This window comes from Panthera pardus, unplaced genomic scaffold (genome assembly GCF_024362965.1).
Source record: "Panthera pardus isolate Hobbes unplaced genomic scaffold, ASM2436296v1 HiC_scaffold_16, whole genome shotgun sequence".
NCBI classification, from domain to species: domain Eukaryota; kingdom Metazoa; phylum Chordata; class Mammalia; order Carnivora; family Felidae; genus Panthera; species Panthera pardus.
In genome coordinates, this window is record NW_026526721.1 from 114,234,078 (window position 1) to 114,261,196 (window position 27,119).

The window sequence follows — 27,119 nt, forward strand, 5'->3', positions numbered from 1 at the left end:
CTTAATGTAATGAATATACTTGACGTTCTTTAATAGCAGAAAAGTTGAAAGAACCTGAATATCCCATTATAGCAGAATGGTTAGTACATTAGGATACTAACCACTCATGGGAATATTATTCAGCCATTAAAACTAACGGCTATAAAGATAATCAGTCCACCATGCAATATAATGATTTACAGTGACACACATCATTATAACTAAGACTATAAACACTCGTATTGGAAAAAATAAACAGTAATAGTATATAAGGTGATTGGTATTACAGATATGCTCTCCCCACGACTTTTACTTAGTATAGTTTTATTACTTTTGTAATTTTATAACTTTAAAATAGTATAATGAAGGGCAAGAATGAGAATTGTGCTAAACCTTTTTCTTTCTAAATATTCTTTACCTGTTCACTTATTTTCATTATGAAGTATGAAGCTATCAAGAGAAAATTATATGTATAGTTTATAAAGCACAAAATTGTATGCTCAATTTAAAAACTTGTACATTACCAATGCTGTTTAAATTCTGTGTGTGCTCCCTAATCCAATCCCACTACCCCTCCCCCAGAAGTAACTATTAATCATGAGGGTTTTTTTTCAGATTTTTTAAATGTTTATTTTATTACTTATTTTTGACAGAGAGACAGTGTGAGTGGGGGAGGAGCAGAGAGAGGAAGACAACAGAATCTGAAGCAGGCTCCAGGCTCTGAGCTGTCAGCACAGAGCCCAATGCGGGGCTTGAACTCATGAACCGGGGTATCATGACCTGAGCCAAAGTTGGACACTCAACTGACTAAGCCACCCAGGTGCCCCTGAGTTTTGTTTCTAATTATCTTGATATCCTTGGTTTTACCACATATGTATGTATCCCCACACAACATATGTAGTTTCACTTGTTTCTGAAGTTTGTAAAATTGGGGATCATGCTATATATTTTCTACTAGTTTTTCTTAGCGCCACATTATAAGACCTTTTTGAAATTAAGCAATTCTACTGAAAAGGACTACTGAGTACACGCAGCACAATGAAGAAATCTAATTCCATGAAGGTCAAAATAGTAGTTGTAAAGCAGAACTTCCCAATCGGACAGGATGATCCTGGTAAAGAGGAATCAGAGCTGTTGATCCCTCAGAGCCCCTGGCCGGCTGCCTCTGGCCACAAAAGGCTGTTTCTGTTTACCCTCAGGTACCCTACAAACATCATCAGTCCCTCAGCCATGTGCCACAGCAGGGCAGAGATGCCCTGTGGGAGACAGGCAACGAGAGAAATGAAACAGGCAGAGACAACTTGTGAGTCAGTGGAACCCATTCCAATCATCAAATCTTTAAACATGCAGCAAGGACCTTGAAACTTCCACGGCCACTAACTTCATTCTGTGACTACACAGGGTCAACTTCTAGCCAAAAATTGTGGATTAAAAACAGAATTGAACTCTGCCTGGAAGGCTGTAGCTTCTCATATGATTTTTAACTTTAGCATTCCAAACCTCTTTTTCCAAATGCCCAATTCCATATTTCAAGGTCAGGCAAATAAATGTTTTAACTTCATCAGAAAAATCTATGTTTAATGTTATCAATAGCTTCTTTTTAGAAGTCCTAAGAGCACAACTCAAAGCAGAATGCAAATCTAAGCACATCTGTGCTACAAAACATACGGGAGATGCGAGGAAGACGGCTAAATTTTCACTACAAAACCCCCAGGACTTTTTAGTCCAGCACATTTTAGTCAGACTTCCCGAGGCAACATTATTTATTCTGACAGGTTAAGATACTTTTAATCTCAATCATCTATGAACCGACAAACATGATTAACAGCTGTGATCCACCAGGCCAGGGCGTGGCAACACAGGTGAGAGCTAGAAAGGAAAAGGAACAAGGGACACATGGCACCTGTTTTGCAAACAAAAGCAAAGATCAGATTCTACATCATCCTTCCACCTGGCTACCCAAGTATAGTAATAACCTTATAACCACTAGGTATTTTCCAGGCCTTTTGACCAGGGTCATGAACCTGGTAAGCATAGACACATCACAGCATTTATCAGTAACTCAGTCTAGTATTTTATAAGAAATAGAGTGGAGTGCTGTCTTTCAAATTTGTGCATTTGTTTTTGTGCTCTTCCATAGTTTGTTGGCAGTTGTCTTGCCTACTGTGGGTAATAGGGAGGGTGGGTCAATTCTGGTTTAAACATGAAGGCTAGTAGCTTAGCCACAGGAATGTTCCCCCTAGAATCATCCTCCTCAAAGCGGTCCAGGTCTCTGCACCAGGAGCATCATCTGAGAGCTTGATAAATGCAGAATGTTAAGCCCCAACCCAGACCTACAGAATCAGAATCCACATTTCAGTTCCCAGGTGACTTCTTTGCATATTAGAATACATGAAGCACTGGTTTAGAATCTTTCAAAAATTAACATTTTTTAATTTAAAATTTTTTTTAACGTTTATTTTTACAGAGAGAGAGAGAAAGAGAGCATGAGTGGGGGAGGGGCAGAGAGAGGGGGAGACACAGAATCTGAAACAGGCTCCAGGCTCTGAGCTGTCAGCACAGAGCCTGATGCGGGGCTCGAACCCATGAACCATGAGATCATGACCTGAGCTGAAGTCAGGCACTCAACTGACTGAGTCACCCAGGTGCCCCTCATTTATCTTTGAGAGGAACAGAGTGAGCACGAGTGGGGTAAGTACAGAAAGGGGGAAAGAGGATCCGAAGTTGGCTCCACGCTGACAGCAGAGAGCCAGATGTGGGGCTCAAACTCATGAACTTTGAGATCATGACTTGAGCCAAAGTTGGATGCTCAACCGACTGAGCCACCCAGGTACCCCAGGGAATGACTCCCCCCCCCCTTTTTAAACTCTTACCAGAGAATGCAATGCTCAGTGTCATTTCTATAGAAATGTCTGAAGTTATCTAAATTAGGTATAGGCCATATGGATAGGATGCTTAGTAAGAGAAGTTTCAGCTCTCAAATGGTTCTCAATCTAATAAAGGAGCACAGGAGCAGATACTAAGCAAATAAAGTAAAATATACTTAATATTATGAGAAATATAGGCAAGTGCTGAAATGAAAATGTGACTCACTTGTTAATACTGACTTCTACAATATACTAATATCATTTCTGCCTACCACAAGCATGCCAAGGATTATAGCTTATGAATGGCCCGGATCTTGGGAATATTTCCATGAGGTTTACTAAAGATGAGAGGATTAACCCCAGGTAGTTCATGGAAATCCAGACACTTGAAATTTGGGTTTATCACTGCATCTCACTGGCCTCAACCCATGTAAGTCAAGAAAAATTGATTTTTACCACTTCATTATAGCTTTTTTTACTTCTTTTAAAGAAAGATTCTTAATCAAGATGTTAAAAAATAATATAAAAATGCAAGGAAGCGTTTATTCTTAGCTTAAATTTTACTTTCTCAATTTAAGGCAGGTCCTCCTAGTGTAGATTTGCTTAGCATTCTGAATTTATCAGAATCACAATCACATGATTATATGAGTTATGTAATTAGTTATTAAATTCCTGTAAGGTCTCCTATAAGCTTTATAGAGGCAAGGATAGAAGTCATTTATTTACCAGTCTACTGCTGTCCATTAAACTCAGCATTTTGCCCAGATTAGTAAATTATGTAAATGCTGAATGGACTAAAGACATGTAGCAAGTAACACTTCCAAGAATTCTTCCAGACTCACAAACCAATGCAAGACCATCAACTGTGCAGCTGATTTAAAAAGACAAAGTACTTCTAGATACTGTGGTTCACTAAAGAGCAGTAAGCTGTAGACTACAGACTAGTAAGCCGTAACTGTAGTCTACTTGTGGTAGACTTGAGCTTCCATTTCTTTATCTGTACAATGCACAATGTATCAGCTGTGCACCACTCAGAGGAAGGAATTTTAAGTAATTAATCTGTAATAAGGGCTGTGTAATAGACATTCTCCTCCATCCTGTATCATCACCAGGGTACATTTTTGTGAATGCTGCAGTATGGACTAGCGGAGAGAAGGAAGCGCACGTACACACACACACACCCCAGCTACAGAGTCAAGGAACACTGTCTGGTTCAGACCTGGCTCTGCCAGCAGCTAAGGAACACTGGGCAAGCTGCTGTCCTGAATCATTATAGGAGGTTTCAAGTACTAGTCATACAGCAGGCCCTCAATAATTACCTGTTAAATGAATACATTAATGAGTGAGTGGGTGAATGAGTACCCTCACAGGACTGTTGAGAAAGAAGTAAAAAAAAGGAGTACGACCAGAAGAGCCTGTACATACTAACATGGACCATTAGTCCTTTCCTCCTCGTCAGTTTCTCATGGGGTTTATGATCTGCTGGTTACAAGGCTAGAGACAAACAGACGGCTAACTTAAAAGAAATACTCATGGGTACAATGAGATAAAAATAGCTCTTGAGAAAAAAACATGGGTGCTCATTTGTCTTGATATTACATGTCATGACTTTTGCTTTTTTCACTTATTCAAGACACTTATTACTCGATCAATTAAATGATATAAATGCAAGAGAACGGAGTAATTTTCAAAGCAATTGATGAAATACCCTACGGGCCACAAGCAGCCTAGTGTTTGGGCAGCTGGTGCAAGCCTCCAGGCAGCTGTCAAGGTAGAGCCCATCAAGTCAGCAAACCAAGTGAGGCACACTTGAATTTCTGAGCTCATTTGGATTGAACAAGACAAGTGCTATCTGGAAATACCTCTCACCTTGATTCCTTTTTTGGGCAGGTCCAATCTGAAGCCTAGGTAACTTCAAAGATTAAAAGGAGGTCAATTTTACAATTTGTAAGAATTTAACACCAAATCTTTTGTTATAAGTTATTTTAACAACTTTTCATACTCTCTTGGTTTACTACATCTCTAAGCAGAGAAAAAAGGTCTTCTAGTTTAAGGGTCTCAATGACCACTCAGGATATGGAACATGTAGGTATAAGGATCTCACAGAAGATCTTGGATTCTACTTAAAGTAAAATCATAGCTAATATTCTACTTCCAATTTATTGTCTCCCATTCTTTCTGAAAATTCAACCATAGACCAAAATCTCATTACTCCAATAACAAGTTTTGGGTGTTTAAGTTACAGTAACATAATCTCCAAATTTTTTTCAAAAGAACATTCCAAGTTGGAAAATATGAATTCCTCTTTTTGACTTAGGTTTTTGAAACACATACAGATAAAATTTAACAGACAGTAATTATCAAGCACTAAACTCTTCAACTGTACAAGTACCCTTAATTTAGGAGGCTTCAGAGTAACAGAAAAGAAAATAAGCCTCAACTTGCATTCAGATTGGTTTCAAGAGCCAAGTGCATCATCTTCATCGCACTTGAGTATGTAGAGACAAAACTGTCACTTAGTATCTAATATAATCGCTCTCTTCCTCTCATTCCTGAATTAACCTGATCATATCACGCTCTCGAAAATGTTAGTGCATATATATTTCACAACAGCCATTGTTCAACTTTCAGGAAACATGTAACATCAGCTATGACGTAAGTGCCAAGACAGTCTGCAAATACAAACGGTAAAGAACTTAGACGCTTCATTACGGAAAATCAGACATCAGTCATGAACGAGGTGTGCAAGTCACTCGTAAATTCTAATACTCTATTTATATTTGGAAAGAAAAGTCAAAGTGTCTAGCGTTATTGCCATTTTAGGGTTATTCTCTTGGCCAGAGGCCCTGGGGCAGGGGCGGTGGAGGTAGTAATTAGAGGGCTGGTGATTAGAAGTATGACAGTCACATTCCTCTGCATTAGAAGGGCTGGGAAAGCAGCTGCCAACACTCAGCCATCAGCAGCCTGTGTGGCTTGTCAGCGGACACCAGGCCCCATAGTTTTTGCTGAATGTATGCAAGAGATTAAGCAGGACTTGCAAGATATTCAGACTAAGATACAATCACCTACAAATGGGTTTTCTTTAATACCAGTCTAAAGATGCTGGGTCCTAAGCCCCCTGTGGAGTAAAAATCGGGGATGAAGGTGGATGGTGAATACTTATGGAGATTAGACAATGTGAAAGGAAACATCTGAAAATGTTCCTATCTCAGTGCCTAGGACAGAACATCTAAACAAAATAGGGCAAAGCACTGAAAATCTGAAGCAAAGCAAAGTTACCACTGTCATGAGAAAGAGATGTAGCTCACAAAGAAATGTTACGTGTAAGTCTAGTAAGTCTTTATGTCGTACAGGTATTAATTCAATAGGACAGTAAACTTCTCCAGAGTGGAACAGGCTTCCCCAGTATGTTGTGAGCTTTCTTTGGGAAGTAAAGCTTATCACACAACATGAAAACTACCTTTCATTTAAGAGCTGCTAGTCTTCTGTTGAATTTAAACAACATATTGAGAATAACTGTCAGTTTCCATCTGCATAACTGAATTTTCAACTCCTTTGGTTAAGCATTTCTATTAACAGAGAAAACTCTATCCTTCGCCACCAACAAGCCAGGAAATGGAACACCTTAGAGGAAGACCGGCTCCTGGAAACCTTGCTGAAGACTAAAATATGCTACCAGGCACACAGGGAATCTCTCAGTGGTCTCAGATTCTGGCTGAAAAAGCAGACAGTGCTTTCTAGTTGAGCACTTTTCACACATTCTGGCTTCTTAACAAAGAATTCATCAACTCCTCTAGTACCTCCTGTATCTCAAACAAGGTGGATGATCCAGATTGGTTTCTACCAGTTAATCAATTAGTTTTATATGCTAAAACTGTAACCTGGTACAGGTACCAGGTTTGGTACCCAAATTCTTAACTCTCAACAAAATCTAGTAGTACTCTTCTGGATTAGAAATTGAATGGATTCTCTTTACACTATTACAATCATTGGGATTTCAGGCTGCTCCATCTACTTGAGAATGCAGTGTGTTTACTGGAGCAGAGAATTCACACTAATTTTCTGGCATATTTCCCTACTTCCTTCAAATCTGAGCAGAGGAGGTGAAGAAAGCTCTATTTTGCCAGGAAGGTTAACAGTGGACTTCCTCTGAAAGTACGCTCACCTTCTTCCTTTTATGGCAAAGGTTTTAGTAATAGCAGCACAAATAGGGAAACGTATGTTTTGAACTCAAATACTAATACACTTTTCATTTCTTATATGGAGCTAAAAAAAGTCCATCAGAAAAGAAGTTGCTTTTGGCCCTGACCACAGTGAACGTTCAACATGTTATTTTTTACTTAGGGTGCTTAACAGAAGACTGCACTTTTCAGATGCTGCCATTCATTACAGTTCACATATTCCTGCTCGTGGTTCTAGAGCATGCAGTGTCTTGGCCTAGCACAAAGTTTCTCAGCCTTGGCACTACTGACATTTGGGGTCTGATAATGCTTTGTCATGAGTCTGCCCTGTGTGTTGTAGGATGCTGAGCAGCAGCCCTAGCCTCTACCTGCTAGATGCCAGAAGCACCCTTCTTCCCAGCTGTCACAACCCAACAGGTCTCCAGACGTTTCCAAATGTCCCTTGGGAAGCCAAAGCAAACCCACGTGGAGAGCTCCTGGTATAGAGCATAAACTAGCCAAATCATGACTCAAGATCGAGACTTACACTTTCTTATTTTCAATGACATTTCAAAAGCTGCATATCCCAAATCAAGTGACCATTTTCTGTGAGTAGCAACAACAAATAGCAACCCAAGTTCAGTTCTTTGTATACCTTTATGTTTTAACTTCAGCAATCTGACAAACTTTTAATCTTTTAGTTTAAAACAAGCAAACTGGAGATTTTGACTTTTAACTCTATAACTAGTTAATGGAAATGAACCTTCCTATCTATATTGAGGGCGAAACCCAAGGTCAAATGAAGAAAGCGGTTTCCCCTAGTTTCAAAAGATCTACTTCCTGCAAATCTCAGATCTGCTCTTGGAGAGGAGACAGGGGAGAAAGAATCCCCTGGAGCCAAGGCTCTGCTTCAGGGCTCAGGGCTCTTTGCCATGATGTCAAGTATCTGACAGTAAGTCACTGCTGAGAAGGCTCCTTCTTGGAGCATACCCTTCATCTTTGATACAACTGGCTTTCCTCTTTATTCAAAAGATCCATCAACATTACTGTTAGACCTGCTTTTGTCTTGGGATGGTTTGTTGTTAAAAACAAAAACAAAAAACCAGATTATTTCAGAGACTGGCCTGAAATGGAAACAGATCTAATTCATTCGATTAGATTTCTCAAAAGGATGTGGGGCCTTAAATCCACAAATAGTCAGGACCTTTCTATATATAGGTGTAACTACAGATACACTTATGCATTATGGAAAACAGATGCTGACCTTGCCAATGTTCGGTTCTTTGGCCTTGCAAACACCACTCTGACGTGCAGCCTTACAGAGAATGAGAACTTGGAGACAAAGATTAATCATGTAAAGTTTCTATCTTCTATTTTTGTAATGTTTCCCAAGAGAATGAGAGCCAAATTATCAGGCTTATTCCTCCAATTTCCACAGAGACAATGCTTGGTCCTCCTGTTAGCTCTTCCAAGTAAGCTTACCCAGGTTTCAAGATAGTTGTTAAAGCTTTTAAAAATAGTCTTTTGAATTCTTAAATAACCATGGTTCATTTATCATACTCTTAGATGCAAGAAAGCCAGTTAAAAGCAGGTGTGTAAAACTGCCTCTCCTCGTTTAGGTTAATCCCATGTACTTAATAGAAGAAAGAGGCATGTATGCGAACACACAACAGTATTTCCAACAAAAACAAATGACAGTGTTTACTACATCTCATGCGTTGCTGTCTCCCAGGCATAAGAAATCAAAGCAATTAGATCCCAGAGAAGAGCAGCCCCTAGAAGTTACTAACAGCTCAAATATAAAGATAACAGACACATACCATCGAAACTGCCCTGCTCGGAAGCAAGGTGCAACAGCTGATTGTAGGTTTCAACTGAGGGCTGATAAACAAAGACTCCAGAATTGAAGCAGTCAGGCCACCCTGGGTCTGGTGCCGCCGACAACTCTTCTCTCTCAAAAAGATCATCAATATTTGCTAGGACCTAATTCAAAGGGAGATGGGAGAGGAAACATTACAGAGATGTTCTGCCCCAGCATACTCTTAAGTTCTCCCTAAGTTATCCAACACAAAAGATGCAATCTGCTGCTGATCTTAACCATTCGGATGACAGCTGTAAGGCAGCCTGGGCCAACTCTCCTTCATCACCTGATGCTTTTAATGAGTGGCTTTATCTGAACTTTACAGTCGAGTCTTAAGAGCGTTCCTCAAATGCCTAACTGGTCTCAGTTACTATATACATCTTTTCAGTCATCAGACTTACACTCACCAGAGTATCTGCATCCATGAACACACATTTTGAATACTGTGTAAGTGACCAGCAGTGGAGTTTAGTTAACGTGACACCCAATTCAGGCCTCCTCATTAAGGTTAGATGAGCAGAATCGCCACTGTCTAAGACATCTACTGTGAGGACTTCATCGAAGATGGTCTCTAAAACTTTTCTGTCAAGATAAAATCCAGAAAACAGCGCGCTTAGTGTCTTTTCAGACAAGTAACAAGTAATCCATTATTACAGCCTTATTAGTCTATCCGTCAATTACTAAAGCCATCTGTTACTTTGATATACTATCTTAAATAGGTCTTAATTTACTTCAGGCCAAACTGTATTAATTTGCATATGTAGTTAACATCACTAATAAAAATTGCTTTGGTGAGGCTGAAACACTGGTCTTAAACTTTATTACAGAGGTTTCCTAATTTTTATTACACCACTGAATGCCAGGCAAATTGTAGCAACAGCCTGTCAAAATGGGACTCCCATTTGGAAAGAGCACATCTTTACAACAGCCTATGTATTTAACAATGATACTTCATTAGAATGGATGCTTGCTGGCTACTGCATGTTTTTATAAATGATGCTAAATGCACAGAATACCTGCAGTGAAGCCTACAACTACCCATTTTCGCTAAAGCAGATGACAGAACTATGTGTCCCAAAAGAAGTTAAAGGGCTCAGTTATTCAGTTGCCAAGTTTTAGCACTGAATATAACCCACACTTACATGCTTAGCACTTCTGGCATGGTGAGAGACTCACTGTGGTTTGTGATGTACAACACTCCTCCGTCCCCAAAATTAACTCAAGATTTATTTTAGAAAGCAATCTTGAGGTGGGTTAAGTGGGGGTATACTTCCATAAAACACTAGGCTCAGCACAAGGGAACACATATGATAAAAAGATCATTCAAAGTTTATAACAATATGAAACATGCAGAACAAAACTGGTGTTGTATTATCTGTCCCCAAGCTGTAGAAAAATATGTTCTAATTCACATAGTAAACTTGATCTTTTTCAAAATAAATGGTCACTAGAGCTATTTTCCACAGCAAAGGGGGATCTAAGACTCCATCTGTCTTCTTACACACATCCTCACTAAATAGACTGCAAATTAGGACATACACATTAAGAAACAGTCTTTTTGGCATTTTCCTAAATTACCCTTTAGAAACAAGGTTAGTATTGAGATTATTTATATATACGTAAGTGGTGTGTGGGTGTGTGTGTGTGTGTAATGCCTTTTCAGAGATCCCTGGCATGTGCTTACACATCTTGTAAGAAGTTGCAAAAAGTGCATCTTCAATTTCTAAGACAAATAGAAAAACTAAACACCATACAGAGCTGTAAGTGTGCCCAGATATTTTTGTAGTATTAGGATCTAGGCAGTTCATTCAAATACTTCAAAATTTAATACCAAATCAAAGTGAACTAACCCAATCACAAGCAGTGTGTGTCCCCCAATCCCCACCCCCAGGAGGCTCACTTAGCATAATCCTTAGTTCAGAGAGCCCTTTGGTAAATATTCTAGTGTATTAAATGGTAAATGAAGGTCTTTAGGTTACAAATGTTAACTGACAATGGAGAAAAATGCTCCTTACTTTCAGTCACCGAGAGGTTTCCCTAGTTGGGAACAGGAAACAAAGTAGCCCTGCTACATTTGGGGAAAGGAATGTAACTGAAGTGTGACCACATAAAAGGAATGCCTGGACTAAAACTTTCACTCAGGTCATCCTAGAAAACTTGCTTACTGGAGAGGCCTTCTCCCAGCTGGAACCAGTTAAAGCATGGGTCAGAATAGCACCTCCCAGAAGGAAGATCAGCTGGAATATCTCCCAAGAGCTAGGAAGAGGTTTCAGATCCAGGAATCCTTCACTCAGCAACTCTGATCCTTCTCCACCTACGGCTCAACCCCTGGAATGGGAATGGCCTCAATACCCACTGACACCAGAAGTGGGGTAAGGATGTGGGAGCCCCACCAACAGCTAGGCAGGGAGGTCCTCACCTCATGGAGTCCGAGACCTGCGGTGTGGCAAGCACGACCAGCTTCCTGGTTGTCCTGTGCTGTTTCAGAGAGGAGCCCAAGACCAAGGCTCCTTTGGCATAGGCATCGTTTGTGGTCAGTGTCACAAAGGCCTGATCTTAATACAAAGAGAAAAAAAAAAAATCCACACTCATTATAATATCCTACCCAGAGAAAACTACCCCAGGAGTCTTTTCAACCACTAACTTGGGAAAACTTAGCTCCTCTGAGATCAATTTCCTTTGTTAATGAAGGAGCAGCCTCTTTGGGAGTGGGGGAAGAACCTAAATGACCACTTTAAGACTAACTCAAGACCATTCTTTGGCAGAAGCACAGGCCGAGTAAGTTATAAAAATTAAATCCAATTTAGAGTTCGAACATGCACAATTCTCAGACTAAATGGTAGCTTAACACCAGGTGAACCTCAGGCAATTAACAGGTGGTAATGAAGAAATCAAGAAGTACATTTTCTGTTTCTCCTACAAGTATTTTCAGCCAAGCACAAATCCAACTAATGACCTCAACTGAGAGCACCTGAAAGCAGAGGCCATATTCTTCATTCTGATGCTTAGGCTTCTGCCGAGCCTCGGGCTTTACAGACTATTTCCTCAACCTGGAGCAAAGGCTCCCACATCACCCACCACATCTCAACAGTCACTTTGAGTCTCTGCTCAAAAATCACCTCCACAGGCCTTCCCTCCTTGGTGCTTCTATCTGAACAGTGGCCAATTACTGTTAATTGGATTGAGGGACCACTTCGTAATCACAAATAAACCTGCTTCCTTTTCCTTGGAGAAGCAAGCAGCACCCTTACCCTGCACCCTGGGACCCCCTCCCCCAACACACACACTTAATAATCACTCAGTTGCCAGAAGGGAAGGCAAATACACAGATTATTCTTCCTACTGAACAAGCCCCTCCCTCCCAAGACCACCACCCAGCCTTTAGGATTTCTCCAGTTCTTCCCTGGAAGGATTCTGGGGCACACTCTATCTCTAAGGGGATTTTGGCAAGTTGGTAGGCATCCAAATGTATAGGATACATTTGGCAGGGGTCACCTGGGACACTCTGTCCAACCAAGGAGTTGGGACATTTTGTCACGAAGTCATGCACTTTCTCATTCTCCCCTTGCCCATTTTCCAATGTGGAGGCTAGAGGCAGAGCAAATTCCATGGAGAAGTGGGAGAAAGCTGTAGGTTATCAAAGGGGCCAGCACATGAGCCAGCCTCTAACCAGAGGGCATCTTCATACCCTGTTGGCCTCTCTTCCCAAACAGGCTATTAAATTGTAGAAAACTGGTGTCCCCCAACACCTCAAGGGCCATGGGCTTCCTGCCTAGTCACATTGTAGGAAAGTTCAGAACAATGACACCTGTCACTTGACATCCCCATCAATGTCTGCCTTTACTTGTTCCTTAAAACCATCGTAAGATGGCAACATTTCAGGCAGTCGGTCCAAGAGTATTTAATATGGAGGGGCGGAGGGGACGGAGGTGGGATAAGGACTAATGTTTTAACTGAAAGGCAGTCCTGATTCCAGGGGAACCTGGATAAGAGTTTAATAAGGTAAACAGGATTTAAAGAAGGATATGTATGATATCCAAAACGAAGTACAGGACAAATGCTTAAAAACATAAGCTGGAACACCCAGCAAACATTACAAATGAACAGAAAAGACCAATGACAGTTGGGTAGAATATAACCGAACTCTGGGTACATCTGCAATCTTTTAGCAGTTCAATTGCTGTAACAACCACGCGATTAGCCTCGTCAAGATTGGAAGGCCCGGTTATCTTGGAGCTTCTTTTTCTCGGGGCAGATTCGACCCCTGCAACAAGTGGGCCGGCGCACGCCCACCGCACGGGGCCCGCTCCCCCAGGGCACTCCCCTGGCTGTGGCTTTCCGCAACCCAGCCCCAAAGGCCTAAAAATAGTCTCAGCGTGGCGGCCAGCGCCGGGGCGGGCTGCGGAGGTGCCGGGCCGGGGCCGCAGGCGTCCCCGTCTCGCGGCCGGCCCTTCTAGGTGTTCCTGCTTGTGGGAGGCGGGGGCGGCCGCCCACGATCGCGCCGCGCTCCGGGGCTCGGGACTGGCGCCCCCAGGAGCCGGCTCCCCACCCCCACCCAGCCCCGTCGCAGCTGCTCCGCCCGTCCGCCCTTCACGGCGAGAGCAAGAGGAAGGGCACGGAGACGGAAGCAGGAGCGGGGGCTTCGGCAGAGGGCCCAGGCCCCGCCAGGCTGCCCCCCATAACGGCGCCCCGGGCTCCAGGCGGCAGCTCCAGCGCCAGGGGCGGCCGGGCAGCGGCTGACGCAGGAAGCGGCACGCCCGGCTGCAGCCAGCCTGCAACTTTGCGGCGGTCCTAGTCCTGCCGGCAACTCCCCCGAGGCTGAGGGGCGGGGAGACGGCGCGGGACTGGGAGTCGGAGGTCCGGGGTCGGTGGGCGGCGAGGCGCGTTACCTGTCATGGTGCTGCCGGGTAGGGGCGGGCGGCCGCCGCAGCCGCAGGTTGGTGGCTGGGAGAAGCCGGGCGCCGGGCGGGAGCGCGGCCAGCGAGGAGGCGCGGCAGGAGCTGAGCGTCCGTCCGGAGCGCTCTTATAGCGGCTGTCACGTGGCCGCGCACGCTCCCCCGCGCCCGCCGGCATCCTCCCAGCTGAGCGGCCGGCCCGGGTCCCCTGCCAGCCCCAGCACCTTCGGGGCTGGGCCCGGGTCCAGCTCCCTGGCACCTCTGGTCCTGCTCCCGAGGGGCACCTGCCTGGGACCTCGTGCCTCCGCATCCCCCACTAGACTGGGGATTTGGAGCGGGACTTTGGGACCGAGCGTGACATCAGCAGCACCAACTCCTGAAGAAGCAGCCTTGGGTTAGAGAACCCTAAGACACAAAAACCGACGACCAGTGTGGTCACAATAATTCACTTGAACTGTTTGAAATAAAGTTTAAATTTCACTCTTTTCACCTACCAATCAAATTACAAATCAGCCTCTGTAAACATTTCTCAGTGTTCTCACAATGGTTTTGTGGCTTTGACGAATGAAACTTCACTATAGGATTTACATTCTTGGAGCCCTCTGCATCGATTAGATAGTATCTCATTTTAATCCTTATATCAGCTCGATGAGGTGGGTATTACAATCCTCATTTTACGGATGAAGAAACTGAGTTGCAGAAGGGTGACATTACTTGCCTGTGGTCATTTCACTAAGTGGAGAAGGTAGGCAGTTTGGTTTACAGAACTGACCCTTCCTGCCAGTATGGCCATGACATTGCTGGTACCCTGGTGCCCTAAAAAATTTAGCAAATTATGGTAACTGTTGTTGGGTAATGTACTTGTTCAGGTTAATCTGTTTCACAAATCATTTCTCTAGGAAGTTGAGAAATGTCTCTCTGTTGTGATCACACCCTTCTCCTCTCACCATCCCCTCCACCCAGTCCAAATATACCAGGAAAGCAGCAGGTAGTACATTTCTCTGCAAATATTAGTTGCCCTGTAAATGCTGAATGGGAGCCAAATAGGAAATTACCAACATCAATACAAAAAATGAAATATATTCTTAAGAATAAGCATTCTATTGCAAAGGTGGTATTACTATTTCTTAAATTAATTATCTCACTGTTTCCTCAAGTGTAGGCCTGGACCTCCTATATCAGAATGCTTAGGGCACTTATTAAAATGTTAAGTTTTGGTCCTAAGTCCAGACCTCCTGAGTCATTTTTTTATGTTTATTTATTTATTTTGAGAGAGAGAGAGAGAGAGATTGAGCAAGTGAGGGGCAGAGAGAGAGGAAAGAGTATCTCAAGCAGGCTCCCCGCTGTTGGTGCAGAGCCCCACATGGGCTCCACCTTATGGGCTCCACCTCATGAACTGGAGTGGAAATCAAGACTTGGTCACTTAACCAACTGAGCCACCCAGGTCCCCCCTGAATCAGAATCTTAAGGGCAGAACCCAAGAATCAGCATCTTAATTATCATCTTCCAGGAGACTCTCTTGAATCCTTCCCCTTCCTCCAACCCCACCCTGGCATGGAGACCACTGATGCGCTTGGGAAGACATCCTGGTTAGCTGGCTTTATCAACTTCCTTTGCAGAAAGTAGAAATGGGGGGGGGGTGCAAAGGTACAGTGCATGGGTTTCCATATATTCAAACCCTGTGGCTTTAGAACAGTTGGCACTCTTTAAGGAATATGAAGCCTGTACTTGAACTGTACCTACCCGGGAGAGAGAAAACAGTTGTATTTAAGGTCTAGATTGTTTCTTTCCATGCTGGTAGGTGGACCTGGAACAGTGAGGTTTTCATCTTTCACTCAGGAACTGTGCTGCCATTAGTGACTTTTTTAACCACCTACTGCTTGACAGCTAAGTGTCCAGGCTGGGCTTTCACAAACGGTGAAGCTGGGCCCAAAAGGGCAAAGCCAGGAGGAAGGTCTGGGGACAACTAGAATAGCAAGGAAGCTTTCCTAAGGAACAAGTTCCTCTCTCTCCATACTCCAGGATGTTTAAGTAAGATTGGTCACCACAGCCTTCTTTCCTGTGTTTCATGCATATTTACAGTGAGAGAAAGTGTATAGCTTTCCCCATTTTATATCAAATAGGGGCATTTTGAGGTTGCTACAATGCTGTCTCAACCAAGATTACTAATAGCGGCCCACTGCCTAGTTTTCCTGAGGCTGCTCTACATTGAGGTAGGAGGGCAACGCCTCTCAAACTGTAATGTACACACAAATTGGGGAACTTGTTAAAATACAGATTCTGACTCAGTAGTTTGGAGTGGACTTCCCTGGGTGATATCCAGGTTGGGGACCATTTTGAATAGCAAGGTGTTTGAACATTCGAGTTGTAAGGATTTAGAAGCAGTGGATACATGTAGTGAGACAAACATTTGAGAATTTAATTTGTTAACTTTTTTCTGGTGAAATTTGTGTAGCAGAATGTCTAAATCCTAAAAGAAAGATTTAGATAAGTTTAAAAAGAAAAGCTACATGAGTACTAGTAACTATTAACATAACTATTAACCATTTAAACCTGTGCTCAATGTGTATATTTAGCATGGTTGGTCCACAATTCATTTTTAGTTAGTTTTGGAATGCATTATGTAATTTTTTTGGCAGGATGCTTACCTTCCTAATTATGTTTTGTTTAAGATAATGTTGAAATCAGTTTGCATTCCCTTGAGCACACACTCTAATTGATGGAGGAAGCAACTGACCTGGAAATATATTGTAGAGCAGAGGACGATCTGCTGGCCTAAGACACAAACAGTTCCCACGGATAGTCCATGAAACAGATACACCACATCTGGCTAGACACAGGAACTAACTAGTTAACTAACTATTTAAAATTTTGCCCTTAATTGGTAACACACAAAATCTGTACCCAGAATTGTTGCCAGTGATTCCAATTGAAAGCTTATTCAAGAAACATTATCCTGGGAGGCCCAAAGTTGTTCATTCTTCACTTGAATGAAACTGGAGTCTCAAACTCGACAAGTTGTAAGGGCCTGTTGACTAGTTACAATACCTTTAAAAAAATTATTGAGATATAATTCACATACCATAAAATTCAGCCATTTAAAGTATACAATTAGATGGCGTTTAGTATATTCACAGAATTGTGCAAATATCATCACAGTCTAACTTTGGAACATTACACCACTCAAAAAGAAAACTATAGCTATAAGCAGTCACTCCTCGTTCTCTCTTTCCCTAGCCCTCAGCAACGACTAATCTTTCTGTCTCTATAGATTTGTCTAGAAAGATTTACCTATATGTGGTCTTTTGTAACTGGCTTCTTTCACTTACTTCCATATTTTCATGGTTCTTCCATGTTGTGGTATCAGTGTTTTATTCCTTTTTACTGCCAAATAATATTTCATTATATGGATATATAACATTTTAGTTATTCATTTCATGAATAAACATGCTGATGAACATTTGGGTAGTTTCCACTTTTCAGCTATTACAAATAATGCTGCCATGAATATTTGTGTCCAAGTTTCTGCTCACTTGTTCTCTCTCGCTCTCTCTCTCTCTCTATATATATATACATATGTTTTAAATTATATAGTGAGGTATATATTTATTTACATATAATATATATTAACCTCCTCCTGGATATATACCAACCATGGAATTGCTGGATCATATGGTAACTCTATCTTTAACATTTTAAGATGGCCAGACTGTTCTCCAAAGTGCCTGCATCATTTGGCATTACCCTTGGTATGAGAATTTCTTAGCCAATATTGTCTTGTATTATAGCTGTCCTAATGGGATTGGAGTAGTAAGTATCTCGTGGTGCATTTGATTTGCATTTCCCTAGTGACTTACGATGTTGAGCATTTTTTCATGTGCTTATTGTCCCTTTGCATATCTTCTTTAGAGAAATGTCTGTTAAAACACTTTACTGATTTTTAAATTGAATTGTTTTTTTTATCATTCAGTTGTAAGAGTTCTTTATATATTCTGGGTACAAGCCCTTATCAGGTATGTATGATTTATGATAAAGATTATAAATATATTATACATTTTTATTTATTAATATATTATAATTATATATATATACATATGGGTGTGTGTGTCTGTGTGTGTGTGTGATTTGCAATATATCCTCCTATTCTGTGGGTTGACTTTTTGACTTCCTTGATAGTATTTTTTGGTAGCATAAGAGCTTTAGATTTCTACACAATCCAATTTATTTATTTTTCTTTTTGCTTATGTTTTTGGTGTCATGTCTAAGAAACCACTACCTAACTCCCCATCGTGAAGATTTGCCCTTATGTTTTCTTCTAAGAATTTTACAGTTTTAGCTCTTAAATTTAAGTCTATAATCCATTTTGTGTTAATTTGTGTGTGTCACATGACATGGAAGTCCAACTTCCTTCTTTTGCATGTGAATACTGAATTGTCCCAGCACCATTTATTGAAAAGACAATTGTTTCTCCTTTGAATGGTCTTGGCACCTTTTTTGAAAATCAGTTGAACATAAATGTGACAATGAGTTCTGGACTCATTCTACTCCACTGATCTATGTGTCTATCCTAATGCTAATTCTAGATTGTCTTCATTTCTGCAGCTTGTAGTAAGTTTGGAATTGAGAAGAGTGAGTCCTCCATTTTTGTTCTTTTTTCAAGATTGTTTTGGCTATTCTGGGTCACTTGCATTTCCATATGAATTTTAGGGTCAGTTTATTGATTTTCGCAATAAAAGAAGATGGGGTTTGACAGAGATTGTATTGAATTTTTTTTTTAACGTTTATTTATTTTTGAGACAGAGAGAGACAGAGCATGAACGGGGGAGGGTCAGAGAGAGAGGGAGACACAGAATCCGAAACAGGCTCCAGGCTCTGCGCGGTCAGCACAGAGCCCGACGCGGGGCTCGAACTCACAGACAGTGAGATCATGACCTGAGCCAAAGTCGGCTGCCCAACCGACTGAGCCACCCAGGTGCCCTTGTATTGAATTTTTAGATCAATTTGGGGGAACTGACCACTTAAAAACTTAAGCCTTCTGATCCATGAGCATGAGATGTTTTCTCATTTATTTATATCTTCCTTAATTTTTTTCAACAATGCTTAGTAATACATTGTCTTTTAAAACACATAACAAAATTAAAATAAATTACATCTGTTACTGGGGTGCCTGGGTGGCTCAGTCGGTTAAGCGTCTGACTTCAGCTCAGGTTATGATCTCGTGGTCTGTGGGTTTGAGCCCTGCATCGGGCCCTGTGCTGACAGCTCAGAGGCTGTAGCCTGCTTCAGATTCTGTGTCTCCCTCTCTCTTTGCCCCTCCCCCACTCACACTCTGTCTCTCTCTCTCTCTCTCAAAAATAAATAAAAATTTTACAAAATTTAATAAATTAGATCTGTTAGCTGTATAAACTCCACAGGCATGACAACTGATTTTCACATCTAGTAGAGACTCTAAATTTATATTCTTGACTCAAATGGGATTTTCACTGAGCTTTATACAAGGAACAACACTGTTTTGCTTCATGACAAGACAATCTTTACAAAATTCCACTTCGGCATTGTCATTAGTGACAGCTAACACTTACCTGATGCTAAGTTTTTTATACATGTTAAATCATGTAACCTTACCAACAATCTAATGAGATAGATAGTCTCTAGCCCCCAATATAGAGGTGAGACACAGAACCTGCCTAACATTATGCAGCTAATAATTTGTAGAGGTCCTTCCCACTGCTTGGTTATGTGTGTAGGTTGAATACTATTCAAAAGCTGCAAAGGAGATGTGTGCAGTGAAAAGTCACTCCCCTGCCACCTTTTCCCTCCAGACACCATGTTTCCCTCTGTAGAGTGGCATTATGTTCTTGGCTTTTTCTGTGGATGGAGGATGCCACAGAAAAGTCACTGCGGTTTTTCCTATGTGCTGTTGATGATATTTGCTGTGTCACACTGTTTCTTCTTTCAGAGGATCCATCGGAAAGCTTTCATCCTGGTCTTAGTATCAGAAAGAATGTTGCATCTTCTTAATAGTTTTTTCTTTATCTTGTAGACATTTTGAATCTTATATCTATACAGGTTTCCCCGTTTTTTGGTCCGCTTGGAAACTCATGGCAAAAATTGCAGCTACTTCTAGTTTTTACCCTGCACTGACTTGTGCTTTAAGTTTTTCCCTCATTATTACCCTTGCCTCATGTATGAAGTGGATCCTTTGGAAGTGGGGGAGGCATGTTGAATTAATTAGTAAATAATTAAATGATCAGAGCTTTCTAGTGGGAGTAGAGCACAGAAAATGAAATTTCAGCTCAATGTGGGTGACTCTGGAGATTTTTGTAGTGGTTTGTCAGTAAAATGAAGATTCCATAAATTAGAGAGGCTGATTCAGACATGGGAATAACTTTCTGTAATTAGTTTAAGATTAGTTAAAAAGACAAAGTAATTGCTTGATCTTTCAATCGTACTTTTATTACTTATTTTACCACTAACACGATAACAACATGGTAGGTGCTCAAAAAGCAGGAATAAAGTTGTCCAGGATCTCTAACCCTGAACACTTTGAATATATACCACCTTTATTATTTTTTTTTAATTTTTTTAAAATATTTATTTATTTTTGAGACAGAGAGAGACAGAGCACGAACAGGGGAGGGGCAGAGAGAGAGGGAGACACAGAATCTGAAACAGGCTCCAGGCTCTGAGCTGTCAGCACAGAGCCCGATGCGGGGCTCGAACTCACGGACCATGAGATCATGACCTGAGCTGAAGTCGGATGCTCAACCGACTGAGCCACCCAGGCGCCCCTTTATACCACCTTTAAAACTTTAGTTACCATATTTGTTATCTTTTAGTTTCTGGGTTAGTTTCTGGGTTAAATCCTTTAAATTAGTTGGTTATAAGACTAAAACTTAAGATAATCTCTTTGGCAGTTACCTTTTCTTTAAAATAAGCTTTATTATAGCATAATTTATATATAATAAAAATTACTTTTTAAAAGTGTACAATTCAGTGAGCTTTGACAAATATATACTATCATATGACCATCAGCATAATCACCCCCAAAACTTCCCTCTACTGCCTTTGTGGTTAATCCCATCCCCCTATCTTGGCCCCTGGCAAACACAGCTCTGACTTTTGTCCATTTATCTTTGCTTTTTCTAGAGTCTCATATAATTGCAGCCATACAGTATGTAGTCTTTTGCATCTGACTTCTTTTAGCATAAGGTTTTTGAGGTTTATTCATGCTGTTGAGTATCAATGGTTCATGCCTTTTTATTGCTGAGTAGAATTCTTTTGCATGCATAGACCAAGATGTATTTATCCATTCACTAGCAGATGGACATTTGGGTTGCTTCTACTTTGGGTTTTATGAATAAAGCTGCCATGAATACTCAAGTGCAAGGAGCAGGATTACTGGATTGTACAGTAGGGTATGTTTAAGTTTATAAGAATGGCAGTCAGCTTTCAGAGTTCATTGCCAAAACTGGACGAGTCATGAAGAATGGAAGTTATTGTTTTTATATAAAGTTGATTATCTGATCTGAGGTCCATTCATAATACACTGAGAGGGCAGGGGACATAAGTCCCCACACGTATTACTGGAGAATTAACTTTCCTTTAGCATGCCAATGCCATCTGCTTCTAACTCTCCAGCATGTGTACGCTCAGAGCCTCATCTGAGAAGGATTAGAGAAGATGACCCCAAAGTTCATTACGATTCAAAGACTTAGTGACCTGTCGACTGTAAGCTTTTGCCTGAAGAGAGAATTCCATTGTCACCAAACCTCTAGAGCACAATATATATTATAGAAAGTACTCTCTTGTGGATTGTATCATTTGATCCTCAAAAAAGCCTATCAGGTAATCTAGCTGGATGCATATTTTCACAAGGCCACTGGAACTCTAGCAATAATTTTATTCTTAAAAAAAATTAAACTTCCAGCTTAAACAACATCAAAACTATAGGTTGTAGCAGGCATCTCTGCACAGTCCTGAGCCCTCTTACATTACTGGACATCACCCAAACCCTCAGGCTCACCACGTCTCTGAGCTCCGTCCCAGCCTTGAACCTCCAAGGTGAGTGTGAGGTTGAGGGATGTCTGTTGAACACAATGTTTAGAAACCCAAAAAGTTGTTTTGATTTTTCTTTTCCACCAGGCGAAAATGGCTTTCTTTGGTTCGTGCAGAACTACTGTCCCTATATGACAGATGATATAACTGAAACTCAGAAAAGTTAAACAATTGCTCGAGGTCATTTGACTAGAGACTGGCATGTCTGGGTCTTCTTAAACTCCACTGCCTCCCTGGAATTTGAGTGGGAAGCAGAGCATTCCTCGGAATTTGGGACCTCAGAGACACTTGTTGCCAATTCAGGCAGTGTGTCAGAAAGCTCTCTCCAGCTGCTTCTCCTTTTGAGACAGAGGAAATGGAGGAATGAATGAGGCACTGGATTTTTGAAGAAGGATCAAAAGGGGCAGAAAGTAGAAGACAGACAAATGTTGCAAGCAGCTTGAGAGAGTTTCTAGCCCACAAGCTGGCAGGGAAGGAGTGAGTTGAAGTGAAAAAGAGCCAAGAAGGCTCCAAGGTCCTGAAAAAGCTGGTGTCAAAGGATACCGCTTCACTTTCGGTAACTCCTAAGCAGCTTCTAGAATAGTTCCAGCCGCCTCTTGTTCCAGGGAGGGGGCTCACCTGAACAAAGACTTAATGATTTCTTGGAATGTCCTAAACTCCTACAATATCTTTATCCGTCTGGAATTCCTTTTACAGAGGACAAACTATTTCATCTATAATTAGAGAGAAAAATAAGTTCTGGTTGAAGGAGAAGAGACATTTATTTGAAGAGCTAATTTTATAAGGCACAGTAAGGAATACATACTACATATATATTCTCGTTTAATCTTTTCAACAGCCCTGTGCAGATTTTATTAGCTCTATTTTGCACACAAAATGATGAAACTGAGGGGTTAAGAAACTGTTTACCTTTGGTGTGTGAATATGCCTTTTATGGGCCAATAAATAGATTCTGTGTCCAGAGGTATTTTTGTCATACATGAATACACACAGTTTTGCTTGAAATGATTACTGAAGATTTTTGAAAACAAGCTTATTATTAAAAAAAAACTTCTTAATAAAGCAACATGTTTTCAGAAGATCCATTCATTGATGTATTGCTATTTTGCACACAGAGTAATTATAGTAACATATAATTCTTAGAATGATGAGTCCCTAGCGCTATTGTGGTCATTTATAAATTAAAGAGGTGTTTATATAGAAATAGACATTTACTGAGTCCTGGCACTACAATTTTTTAAGGAATATTTAAGGTTTTTTCAAAATCTGCATTTTAAGGATTTTTTAAAAGTAAAGTCAGAACAAGTAACTTTTTATTATTCCACACAGATCAATATAGCCCTTGAGCTTTAAAATACTTCTTCATGGGGCACCTCGGTGGCTCGGTTGGTTAAATGTCCAACTTCAGCTCAGTCATGATCTTGCGGTTCATGGGTTCAAGCCCCATGTTGGGCTCTGTGCTGACAGCTCAGAGCCTGGAGCCTGCTTCAGATTCTGTGTCTCCCTCTCTCTCTGCCCCTCCCCTGCTCATGCTCTGTCTCTCTCTGTCTCTCAAAAATAAATAAATGTTAAAAAAAATACTTTCTCACTTTTGTTTTACATGGCTCTTAAACATATGCTTCTGGTTGTTTTCACTTTTGCTTCCGATGAACTTTCAAGTTCTTTGTTTTTGGATTTTTTTTTTTCTTGGTGTGATAACCAGATAAATCTTTGGCTCCCAAAGTTGTTCAGGTTTTGTTCTGTTGGATGATTGAGATAAAAGTTTTGATTTGGATTTAAACAGCTCAAAAAATGTACTAAAATGTCTACCACGTTAACTTTCATTGGCAAGTATTTAGGAAACATCATCTACTAACATCTATATTCCGGAAACAGATTTGTGATCAATAGTTTAAGGGCTGGGGGGTACACGGAATCTGTGCAGTTTGGACTGACCTTGAGCTGAAGATTTTTTTTGCTGCCAGTACGCATCAGGAAAACCCTTCCTGCAGGCCAGGATCTTCCTTGACTACTACAGAGCTGAAAGCTGTTGCCAGAATTTGATAAAACTACACCAGACTATTGCCAAACAGGGCGCTACAGCCCAAACAGTTCGGTCACGGTACATCATTGGGATACACCCAGCCTCTGGCCTGGCCAAAAGCTTAAGAGTGGTGATTGCATCTAACCTCACTGGGCCTACCAAAAAATCAGCATGTGAACTCTTTGGCAAGTTCTGTTGGTGTCAGCTGAGGGCAGCCCTTTCTGGAGGCAAGGGAGTGCTCCCAAAGGAAGGAGGGGCAGAGCCGCCCTGCCACCTGCTAGAATCAAATTCAGGAAAGCCTGTGACCACTGTTTGTGAAACTCATAAGGGCATATCTGTAAGAAAGGTATAACTACCTGACCGACAAGCAGAGGAACGGCTTTTACCAAACAAATCCGTTACAGCAATTTGTCTGACAGACCTGGACTAATCGGTTCTGAAAGAAATGGCATTTGTCTAGAGAAGGTGTGTGGATGTTTTTTGAGGTCAGGAGAAAAAAAAAATACTTTTAAAGGTCCAGAAACCCCGCTACTAGTGGTTCCCAAGGAATATGCTCAGCTGGTGAGGACAGCTGGGTGTTTTCAACACGCCCACGACATAGCACAACATGTTCCCTGCCTGCAGAATCTTTTGGAGTGGAGGCTTTACAGTTAAGACCTTAAACAGCAGATAAATCATCAAGACTGATAGTTGATGTTTAAGGTAAAGTTTAAATAAGAAAAAAAAATGGTGGAGGGGCACCTGAGTGGCTCAGTAGGTTAAGTGTCCGACTTCGGCTCAGGTCATCATCTCGTGGTTTGTGGGTTCGAGCCCTGCATCGGGCTCTGTGCTGACAGCTCAGAGCCTACAGCCTGCTTCTGATTCTGCGTCTCCTCTCTCTGCCCCTCTCCTGCTTGTGCTCTGTCTCTCTCTCTCTCTCTCTCAGAAATAAACATTAAAAAAAAATAAAAAATAAATTTAAAAAAATGGTGGAGGGTCATACAAGAATCCACATTCTTTTAAGATCTGATTTTTCTCTTTTGAAGATTTTATAAGATTTTCTTTATACTTTTATTGGTTTCAAGAAGATTGAAAATTGGGCCCAAATTTTTAGGGTTAGAATAAATAGATCACTGTGTGATGGTCTGTTAAAAAAAAATGAAAAGAGTTAACTGTTTGAGGCAGTATTTCAATGCTGAGATTTTTTTTTTAACTGACTGTAAGAAAGGGATAGGATAGACTGTTTTCATACATTTTTAATCATTTTAATTTTTTGAATAATTTTTTTAATCATTCAAAAATAAGTATAAAAAGGTGTATGGTAAAAAGTCTTCCTCCAACTCCTGTGCTACTCCCCACAGGTAACCATTTCATGCATCAGAAAAGTGAATATATAGGTAATCCCTTCCCCCAGTTTACGTGAAGGGAACATCTTATACATCTTGTTATGTGGTATGTTTTTTTTTAACTAACAAAGTTTATTTTTAGAGTGGTTGTAGGTCACAGGAAAACTGAACCGAAAGTACAGAGTTGCCATATACCCCCCTGTCCTCACACATGCACAATCTCCCCCCATCACCATCCCACGCCATAATGCCATGTTAGTTACGATCAGTGAACCTCCACTGACATATCATTATCATCCAAAGTCCATAGTTTACATTAAGATTTAGTCTTGGTGTTGTACATCCCATGGGTTTAGACATATGTATAATGACAAGTACCCAGCATTGCAGTATTGTACACAATAGTTTCAGTGCTCTGAAGTTCCTCTGTGTCTGCCTATTCATCCCTCCCTTCCTCCTCACCCTGGCAACCACTCATCTTTTAGATTGGCTTTTTTCACTCAGTAATATGCATAGAAGATTCCTTCACGTCTTTTCATGAAAGGCTTGATAGCCCATTTCTTTTTAGTGCTGAATAATATTCCATTGTGTGGACGTACCACAGATTATTTGTCCATTCACCTCCTGAAGGACATCTTGGCTGCTTCCAAGTTTTGGCAATTATGAATAAAGCTGCTGTAAACAGCCACGTGCTACGTTTTCAGTTCCTTTGGGTAAACACTAAAGAGCATATTACACATACAATGGAATACTACTTAGCAATGAGGAAGAATGAAATCTGGCCATTTGTAGCAACATGGATGGAACTGGAGGGTATTATGCTACGTGAAATAAGTCAGGCAGAGAAAGACAGATACCATGTGTTTTCACTCATATGTGGATCCTGAGAAACTTAACAGAAGACCACGGGGGAGGGGGAGGGGAGAAAAAAAGTTACAGAGAGGGAGGGAAGCAAACCATAAGAGACTCTTAAATACTGAGAACAAACTGAGGGTTGGTGGGGAATGGGGGAGAGGGGGAAGTGGGTGATGGGCATTGAGGAGGGCACCTGTTGGGATGAGCACTGGGTGTTGTATGGAAACCAATTTGACAATAAATTATATTTAATATAAAAAAACTCTAAAGAGCATAACTGCTGGATACATGGTAAGAATGTGTTGAGTTCTGTAGAAATTGCCAAACTGTCTTCAAAACTGTATGTGCCATTTTGTATCCCCCTTAGGAATGGGTGAGGGTTCTTGTTGCTCCGCATGCTCACCAGAAGTTGTTGTTGTCAGCGTTCTAGATTTTGGCCATTCTAATAGATGTGTAGTGGCATCTCATTGTTTTAATTTGCATTTCCCTAATTATTATTTCCTTTCAAGTGTTCTTTGTATATTTTGGGCAACAGTCTTTTATCAGATAAGTCTTTTGCAAGTATTTTCTTCCAGTCTGTGGCTTATCTTTTTATTCTCTTGATAGTGTCTTTCACAGAGCAGAAAATTTTAATTTTAATGAAGTCTAGCTTATCAATTCTTTCTTTCATGGACTGTGCCTTTTGTGTTATATTTAAAAAGTTATTGCCAAACCCAAGGCCATCCAAATTTTCTCCTATGGTATTTTCTAGGAGTTCTATAGTTTGGTGTTTTACATTTAGGTCCACGACCCATTTTGAGTTAATGTTTGTAAAAGGTGTAAAATCTGTGTCTAGTCTCGCATGTGAATATCCAGTTGATCTGGCACCAATTGTTGAAAAGATGAATTTTTTTCCATTGTAGTGCATTTGCCCCTTTGCCAAACATAAATTGATTATGTTTGTGTGGGTTTACTTCTGGGCTTTTTATTCTACTCCATTGATCTATTGGTCTATTTATTCTACTCCATTGATCTATTGGTCTATTCTTTTGTAATACCACATTGTCTTGATTTTTGTAACTTAATAGTAAGTCTTGAAGTCAGGTAGTGTTAGTAT

General features: G+C 40.9%; 1 protein-coding gene across 3 annotated transcripts in view; it reads right to left on the minus strand.

The window, feature by feature from the left end:
* Positions 1–27,119, minus strand: part of GYG1 (glycogenin 1) — a 75,559-nt gene that overhangs the window by 20,964 nt on the left and 27,476 nt on the right. For 2 of the 3 annotated variants that reach the window (XM_019439129.2, XM_019439139.2), the window contains exons 1-4: positions 13,757–14,071; positions 11,287–11,422; positions 9,275–9,449; positions 8,827–8,989 (exon numbers count right to left, since the gene is read on the minus strand). In XM_019439129.2, coding sequence (XP_019294674.2) covers positions 8,827–8,989; positions 9,275–9,449; positions 11,287–11,422; positions 13,757–13,940 — 658 coding nt within the window. In that variant the 5' untranslated portion in view covers positions 13,941–14,071. Of the gene's footprint in view, positions 1–8,826; positions 8,990–9,274; positions 9,450–11,286; positions 11,423–13,756; positions 14,072–27,119 lie in introns of those variants that run through there. The other variant, XM_019439149.2, reaches the window with a different exon arrangement.